Source organism: Aythya fuligula, chromosome 18, assembly GCF_009819795.1.
Source record: "Aythya fuligula isolate bAytFul2 chromosome 18, bAytFul2.pri, whole genome shotgun sequence".
NCBI classification, from domain to species: domain Eukaryota; kingdom Metazoa; phylum Chordata; class Aves; order Anseriformes; family Anatidae; genus Aythya; species Aythya fuligula.
Genome location: NC_045576.1, coordinates 5,814,803 through 5,823,488, shown reverse-complemented (window position 1 = coordinate 5,823,488; position 8,686 = coordinate 5,814,803). Strand labels below are relative to the sequence as shown.

At 39.2% G+C, this 8,686-nt stretch overlaps 1 protein-coding gene across 1 annotated transcript; it reads right to left on the bottom strand.

Moving 5' to 3' along the window:
* Positions 1-400: 400 nt before the first annotated feature.
* On the bottom strand, positions 401-7,468 carry FN3KRP (fructosamine 3 kinase related protein). Its single transcript, XM_032199705.1, has 6 exons — positions 7,282-7,468; positions 4,964-5,115; positions 4,175-4,266; positions 3,595-3,677; positions 3,065-3,187; positions 401-2,307 (listed from the first exon to the last, which is right to left on the bottom strand). The coding sequence occupies exons 1-6, from the start codon at positions 7,420-7,422 to the stop codon at positions 1,969-1,971; spliced, it is 930 nt and encodes a 309-aa protein (XP_032055596.1). The 5' UTR covers positions 7,423-7,468; the 3' UTR covers positions 401-1,968.
* Between the last annotated feature and the right edge of the window lie 1,218 nt (positions 7,469-8,686).

Here is an 8,686-nt window from a genome sequence, read left to right as displayed (position 1 = left end):
TTCCTAATATCCAACCTATGAAGACATGGAAATGATCTGTTAAGGGATCTAACCAGAGTTGACTGCTGAGTACATTTCCTCAACTAGTTTCACTAAGCTGTGTTAAATTTGTGTGAAAGGTGTAAGGATATGGACACAGACAGAACATTTCATCAACAGCACCCAAATAGCTGGCAAAACACACAAAGTTTGAAGTCACAGTATCATTCAATCTTATCTGCATGTTGTATGTTCTCTCCAATGACACACTGCTTCTGATCAAGATCTATGACTGTGGTCCTATCAGCCACTTTGACCATAACTGTCTAACAGGCTAGGGACTTTTAACAGGCCAGAACAAGTAGCTCCCCAAGAATGAAAGCAAGCCATGAAGTTTTAATTCAGAAAACAGAGACAACAATGATCAATGGAGAAACTTTTTATTTAAGCCACAAGATAAAAGTGATTCTACTGAGCAGAGCTTTAAAACTCTTCATAGCAAAAGTTAAACAGCCAGTGAGAAGAGGGATAGAACTAAGGAAAAGTTGTATCAAGTGATTGTCTTCTCTACAATTGCTTCATACTCTTACAAACAACAGCAACTAGAAAACCCTCAAATCTGTCAGTATATCCTGTAAAAATCATTTTTAATTAAGTCATTCTCAAACATTCAAAATTCACGTTAGGCATCATGCATTTCTCTCACCTAGCTGGCACGCCTGCACTGCAGTATCATTACCAGCCTATATCAAAAACAAAAGTTAGAATTTGAGTATTATTTTGCAAGTACAATAAATAGCTAGTCTGCAAAGCTATTGTTACAGAATTACAGAATTTCTGGTAATGGTGGAGAGCTGCTGTTCTGTGAGTTACATTTTAACTCCTTTTGGTTTCATGTCTCTTATCCTACCAGCTAGAAAGTGCACTTAGTGGGGAATGAAAAACAGTAAATTATCTTACGGCATCTGTAGTCTAGATTACAGAAAATTTATGTGAAGACCATACCACGCTCAGATGGCATTGTCCTGTCGGCAATGACAACAATCAAAAAGTGCATCTTTTTATTAGTGAGAGAGGACATCTTCACATGGTGTATAAAAGAAGAGTGTCTTACCTGAAAAGATCTGCTTTAAGATTGCATGCTATGGGACAAAAGCATCATCCAGAAAAGAAAACAGAGGTAGTTCAGGTAAAAACAAAATTGTTCTAGAGTGGGAACTAGCTGAGCAGAAAGCACAGAAGAGCCTGAAAGAATGTCACGAGACACCTAAATACATACACCAGAAAAATTTCTAAGCAATTTCACACTGCTTTGCAACAGAATAGGAAGCAGTCTCCATCCAACAGAATCACATTAACAAAATGATTAGCAAGTCCAAATCACTTTTTACAGTTCCAATTATGCAGTTGTCTTGTTGACTTTCAAAATACTTCATTGTTCCCATGCACATAACTGGAAATGAAGAGCTTATAGAATCTGAGCAATCAATCATGGAAGAGACAGGAGGAACAACAAAAAATGATGAACTAACTACTCTTTTAGCCATCTGCTCAGTGACTGATAAAAGCAATCTTCCATTTCACAACGGCTTCTCTAATATTTTCCACTAGGGTGCAAATGCAAACTCCAGCATTTCTCTGCTCTGAAAAACAACTGGTCCCTAACAGAACCTGTTCCAAATCATTTATGCTTTAGTGCTTGATTCTATTAACTTGTCTAGTCTCAAGCCTACAATGCCTTCTTGACACTGATGGACCTTTTATGCAAAAGAGTAAGCTCCTTCCTTAGATAGTTCCCTCTCCAACTATGTTAAAAAGGAATGAATATGCTATACCTGGTATTCAGCAGGAATCACTGATTCTGCGTCTTTAGTTGTGAAAAGAGGGTCAAGGGTCTAGCAACTATATTAACATTACCATTCCTGTAGTTGCAACACCAAGTATGTGGTTTGCCAAGCAACACAGGAAGCATCCGGCTTGAGCAGAAAGTCACTTGACCAGATTTCTCATAATGTTTAGAGAAGACCCTCTGTACCCTGTACCAAAATGGTTCCAATGGTTCATGTAGTGAAAAAGCTGATAAAGCTTCAGGCGCTTCTCAAACCCTGGAGCTTTGGGAATTTTACTGTGATAAGCAGAGTAAAAAGAGCTAGTGAAGCCACCAAACATCCCTGCTATTGCAAGCTCATACTCTGAATGGCCATAGAAAGAAGCTGGATCGAAGATAATTGGACCAGAATCATCCTCTGCTACGTTTCCTCCCCAGAGATCTCCATGCAGGAGGGCAGGAACAATTTCTACATCACAGAACAAACTGGGTATCTTCAACTGCAGGGGAAAAAAAAGCAAGACATATCAATGATAAATTTAAAGTGAATGATCATAGGGCTTTATGCATGCAAAGGTTGCAAAGCATGAATTCAAAGTTCTACTAAGTCAGTTAACAAAAAACTTCAATTCTAACAGCATAGGGCCTGGTCAAAAGAGATGCTGATAAAATCAAGAGGATTTCTATTTTTACATAAAAGCCAGCAACTGAACACATTTCATCCAAATGTTTTCCTAGCATTAAAAAAAATCCAAAATGTAAAACTCCATTTAGTGCTGTAATATTGATCAGCTTTATAAATAATGAAAAATAAAACCCACTTCATTATTAAAAGGCTCAGGAATTTCTTATTAACTTTGAAGAAATTTCTACAAACTAGCACACAAATACACAATACTGCTGTCAGTTCAGCATATGCAAACATTAAACGAAGAGAGGATGTGCAGAACAGCATTCCCTACATACATTTCTCATCATGAACATGTTCCAGGGAATGAGAATGTGAACTTGATCTAGTATTTCCCAAACAGTAAGGCAAAGCGCTGTCTGGCACACATTCACTTTGGAATTTAGGGTGAGTTGACAAAGCCAGTATACCTTAAAATAAAAGGCATTTTATAATCCCTAAAAGTTGGAATCTCTTACCAACAGAGCCTGAGGCATAACGACAAGCAGAAGCTTTGTTTTATGAAAAGAAAATCTAAAGGACTGATACTTAGCTAACGCTATTTTGACAACAGAGAGATCTTCTTCTACCTGAAGTTGTGCCCAAAGTTCTCTTGCTTCCCTGTCTCCTGAATTCTTTTCAATCATGTCCATCTGGGGCTGGATTCTTTGCTTGGCAAAGAAAGTCACCCAGTCAGTCTGCCAGTCGTTCACCTGAAAGGACAGGATTGGAGATGTTGGTTCTATACCACAGAAGAGATGGATTTTCTTTTATCAAATAAAACTTTGGAGTATTTTACAGTTTTTATGCTGATAGCATCCAGAACACTAAATGCTACTATTTTAATAGAATACTACCTTAAAACATTAAGTTATGCGAAAAATAGTTTTCACTGAGCAATAAAAGACAAAAATATCAAAAGATATGATTATCTGATGCACCTGTATGTGCCATCCAAGGCACAACTTTCCTTTGTGGGCTAAAAAATGTTTCTTTCTTCTTTTTCTGTTGCCATAGATAAAAACGCATTTCCATTATATTATTTTTGGCCCTTTGTGTGTGACTCAAGGCAAAATAAGATAAACTTAAAGTTCTGTCAGTCTCATGAAGTACAACCTACCTGTGGAAGATAGCCACAGCAGGTAACTGTATGAAAGCCAAATTGATCCACAAACTGGACTTCCATTTGCCCTTGACCTTTACCTTTCAAACCAAAGACAAAAATCCAATACCAATGACAAGATTCTAAGTATCTAAAATACAAATGGACCTTAAAAGTTATAGGGTACCATATTTTTTTTACTGAGAATAAAAAAAATCACGCTTTAATATACTTTGTCACAATGCCTTTTGCTATTGCTTTTTTAACGTTAAAGCTTAAATATAAAGTAACTACATTATGATCTTCGAAATTACATTTTGAGGTAGCATTATCTCCTCTGATACCATATCCTTGCAGAAACTGTGGTTTAGGATCCCAAATTGAATAAATGTTTTGCTTACATAGGTCCAAAAGAGAACAAACAAAAGCAAAAAAGATGACCCCACTCCCCACCCAGCCTGATAGTTTCTTCCAAATCTATTTTCATGACATCATTAGTGGAAGAAGACAAACTTATCCCAAAGTAACAGGGACTAATATAACTGCTTTGTAAATTATTATTAACTAGGTTAAATTCGCAAAGAGCTGTGTACCATACCAACTGTGCTCTCTTCTTTCTTCAGCTTCTCTCCAAGTTGCTGGTTATGAAGGTGGAGATCAGCCAGCTGTGTTCCAAGCTTTGCTGAATGTCTAAGAAACAAAAGCATTTTTAGCAACAGAGACACGAGTTAATCCTGTTCTTAACATTCAAGGAATTACTTGGGAAGTTTTATCAAGCAACTGAAAGTTTTGCATCTACACCAAAGTATGTTTTCAAAATATTCTGGCCTATTCACACCTCTTCTTCCAAAAAAAGGTTACGTATTAACATTGAACGAAATATACTTCTATGGTTGTTTCTGATAACACTAATAAAAATCGAAGTGAGAGAAACCATAAGTTTAATAACAACACAAATTCATCAATTCCAATTTCTGTCTGGTATCACTTCTGCATTAATTTAAGTAAGATACCTGTAAAGAAAAGCATGCACGTTATGCATATTCCTTGTTAAACCTTCTTTGGGAGATGAAGCAAAACAATCATCATCCTCTTCTTTATACCTCTGTCAGTCACTCTGTCTTCTCTAACAGGTATAGAAGGATAGAAGGCAGAAGAGTAAGATGGCCCTCATTTATCTATTTTTAAATAAAAGCTTATCCTTTACACAGTTCGGAAAAGTCTTACAGTAACTACAAGCAACTTGTAGAGCCAGTTGCCTCCCATGTTAATGAAATTATGGTATTTTTCCTGTCTCAAACAAAAAATTCCCTTCTGAAAACAAATGATTCAATTGGTCTAACAGTAAAAATTTCTGAAAGGAAGTAATGAAAATACTATGTTTTACCTGTTTAAGCCTCTCATTTCTAAATGTTCCATCACAAACAGAGTACTGACCCCAGGCAGTTCTATAACTTTGATGGGTTTAGGCACTTTTATTGTCTGCGTTTTCAAGATGGCTTCTAAACTTGCCATTTCTCCCTCAAACATTCTTCTAGCCTGCCAAAGGAAAGCATTAATCTCTATTAATATCAGTCACAGATAAACAAGACTTTCATAAAACCAAACAAGGCTATAAACATTACATAAAAAATAGGGGCAAATGGATTACCACGTGTACAAGATAGAGATAAATCCGTACCACCAGACCTGATACCCATTTTAGAATTACAGAAGTTTCACCTCATAAACTGATTTAATGAAAACATTTTAGTTTACAGCATTTTCTATAAACACCAAACCAACTTCATCTGTTGGAGTGTAATTTGTATACACAAAATGTAAGCAATATATCATTAACTCATTATGAAACAAATAACTAGAAACATATGTGCCACAGATATCATTGAGAGTCTAGAAGGGTAGTGCTGGTGTTCATATTTTTCATGGCTTTCCTGGCATAGACTGCTTAGTAAGATGGATGATCCTCAAAACAATTTGTAGTATTCCCTGAACTATTTATTTTGCCTCACTGGAAAAAAAAAATCATAAAATAAAAATCAATGATAGCAGACAAGCACCCCATAACACACTAGCACACAGAAGCTCTTAGAAACCAAGTCACTACCGATAGCATTTCCTTTGAACATGTTCTTAATTCAGGACCCTTTTCTGATATTGTTATTCACATTAAGTAAAATCTATTCTCTTGAGTTGCTCTACTGACATCAGTGGTGTTTGTCACATGAATGCTTCTTTAGAACAGTTACAGAGGTCGCAGAAGAGGGCATATAGAAAATCTACAGTATTTGCTGAAAGAAAAAACAGCGAAATATAGTGAATAAAATAGAATATTACCCTCTAGTACTAATACACAAGACACAGTCAGAGGACTGTTTACAATAGGTTTGGATAAAAATTCTGAAGCCTACAAGAAAAATTGCTGAATTACTGAGACTCGCAATACCTTTGAAAATTAGTTAATACTGTATCTCTATATAAAGCACTATAATTAGTTCAAGTCAGATGATAACTTTAATAGAATTTTTTAAAAATATAGCATTTTCTAGAGAACTTTATTTTTTCTAAAGAAACTGCTGATATACATCCGTTGCGGCATACACTGCACAGCACTGGAATAGTTTGGCAAAAGTTTGCTTGAATCAGCACTCTGAACCCACTGACTAAGACAAAATAATAGAAAGTGATTACTAGGTAGGAAATCTTTCCAGATTTTTTTTCACCAGCCCTATCTTGTAAACAGCTGGATTTAATACCTAAACACACATTAGTCAAAAGCCTAAGTGGAATGGCTACACTGCTATCCATTCAAACTATTTTCAGTCTCACGTAGAGAATAACCTTTCAGTATTTCCTTGTGTTATCACCTCAGTGCCTTTGATCTTCCCTCCAGCTCCCTGATATGACCAGGTGGTGTAAATAAATTTGAAGTACATGTAGTTGCATACATCCATTCAAAAACACTTATTTGCTATTAAAGGTAAATACAAGTTCTGACTTTATTCCAGCAAACTGTTCACTTGACAGCCCCAAGTGCAGAGTCCCTTTAAAGTAAATTCCACCCCATCTTTGCTTTTCCAATAAGCACGTCATACAGGTACGTTGTGCTATGCTTATCACTATCAAATGCAGGTTGCTGCCTTCTACGCTAACTGGTACCAGATACTGAAAGGACAAAGCAGAAACTCTTGATCATGGAAGATATCATTTATTGAGAAAAACTGTTTCATATTGCAATAAAATACTGTTTTTGTTACAGTAAAAAAGATACATACCCTCAGGCACTAACTTTACCCCTCCTATAGGCTGCACTTGACACTTGCAGTGTACACAGAAGCAGTGGCACCACCACCTGAACCATGGCAGAGTTGTTTCCAACCCAGGCCACTTTATGATTACTAATGCCCCAATTAACACCAACCTGCCCGTGTCCTATGCGCTGTAGGCACCCAGCGCTGACACTACACCAGCCACAGGCTCACAGGGAAGAAGCCAGCGAATGAAGGAGACCTTTTACCCCGGCAGCAAGCCACCTGCCTACCTATATTAAATTACCTGAGGCCAGCCGGCAAACCTGCCTTTCTCCCTCCCTCAAGAAGAAGCGGAGCCCAGCCCGCCGCCCGCCTCCTCAGGGCAGCCGCCCTCATGGAACCCCCTGCCCCTACCCGGGTGCCCACCACACGCGTTCCCCCCTCACTCCCCCACCTCCGGCTTGGCGTTGCTCTTCACGTACACCCGCCCGCTGTCCGTCTCATAGCTCTGGCCCTCGCTGATGCAGCCGCCGCCCGAGTGCCCGGTTGCCCGCAGCACGGTGGTGCCCAGCTCTCGCTTCAGCGCGGCCTCCATGCTGCCGGCCGGGCCCCGCGCGGAGCCGAGCCTGCGCCGCGCGACTGAGGCGGGGCCCACAAAATGGCGGCTGCGCCTGAGGTAGCGGGGAAAGGGGAGGGGGTTGGTTGGCGTTGTGGTATGTACATCGCCGGTCGGGGCGACTGGCCAAAGGCGAGGGCTTGGCTGTCAGTGTTTGGGAGGGTACCGAAGGAGTTGCTCCTTCCCCGATAGGGAAGGGAGAAGTGCGGAATTCCTCCTCAGAGAATTCTGAAAATTCCCTCGCTTGAGGGAGCGATGTGGTTGTGGCCGAGGAGGAGGAGAAGGAGAAGGTGCCTCGCCGTCCTTGCTGCCTTTCCTTCCTGAAACGGACAGTCCCGGCAGGCTTGGGCAGGATGCGAGACACTGGCAGCAGAAATCCTCTTTTTTCTTGAAAGTAGTTTGTGCTGTACAGAGCATGTAAGCCTGCTTGAAACGCGTGCCCTGAGTGTGGTGGATTCCTTCCTCCTACACATAGAGAGGATGCAGTTGTCAAGGGAAAACACATTGTGGTAGGGAAACATATGTAATAAAGGTAATAATTTTACATATTCAGGTTCAATGCAGTGAGCTTTCTGGCTATTATAAAGGTGCGCACTCAAATTCATTCTGCTACTCAACATTAATAAGAACAGCTTAGTAAGAACAGTGACTAACAGCGGACGCTGGCCAGTGTAAGTCTGAAGTCAGTCAGTCTTCTCCCCATTGGAACTTGTTGCCTACTTGGCAAGTAATTTTGTATCTAAAATACAAATTTCCAAGTGTAGAAGTTAGAAGAGTTCCTATTGATCATTTATTCATGTCCTTGTTAGGGCACAACTGTATATTTTGATTTTCTAGTATTTTCTTAAATGTTTGTGGTCTTGCTTATTGCAATCACCAAGGTCATCTTTTGTTATTCCTGACAACATCCCTACTCATCTCCTACGCTGATTTGCCTTGTTTGGGGTTTGTGAGTATTTTTCTGTGCTGAGCAATTTAGACACCTGTGGATATGCATCTGTTGCTATGTTGTAGATTAGACAAACAGCAGCTCAGAATAATTTAGAGGAATTGATGTGCACTTTCAAATTTTAATTGGGATTCCATTTTGGAAATTTGTTTTTGTTTTAATGTGGGACTGGCACAATTTAGAGTCCTCAAATATTTCCAGGGCAGCAGCAAAATGACAAGTGGTGAAAGGACTGAAGTTCTTTATTTTCAGAATTCTTTCTACCTTACATTTTCAAGAGTTTCCCTATGTCTT

Coding starts and splice junctions, on each gene's coding strand:
- FN3KRP (XM_032199705.1), bottom strand. CDS start 7,422: ATGGAGGCCGCGCTGAAGCGAGAGCTGGGCACCACCGTGCTGCGGGCA. Junction 5,116..7,281: donor AGAGCAACGCCAAGCCGGAG/GTGGGGGAGTGA, acceptor TTCCTTTGGCAG/GCTAGAAGAATGTTTGAGGG. Junction 4,267..4,963: donor GAAATGAGAGGCTTAAACAG/GTAAAACATAGT, acceptor TTTGTTTCTTAG/ACATTCAGCAAAGCTTGGAA.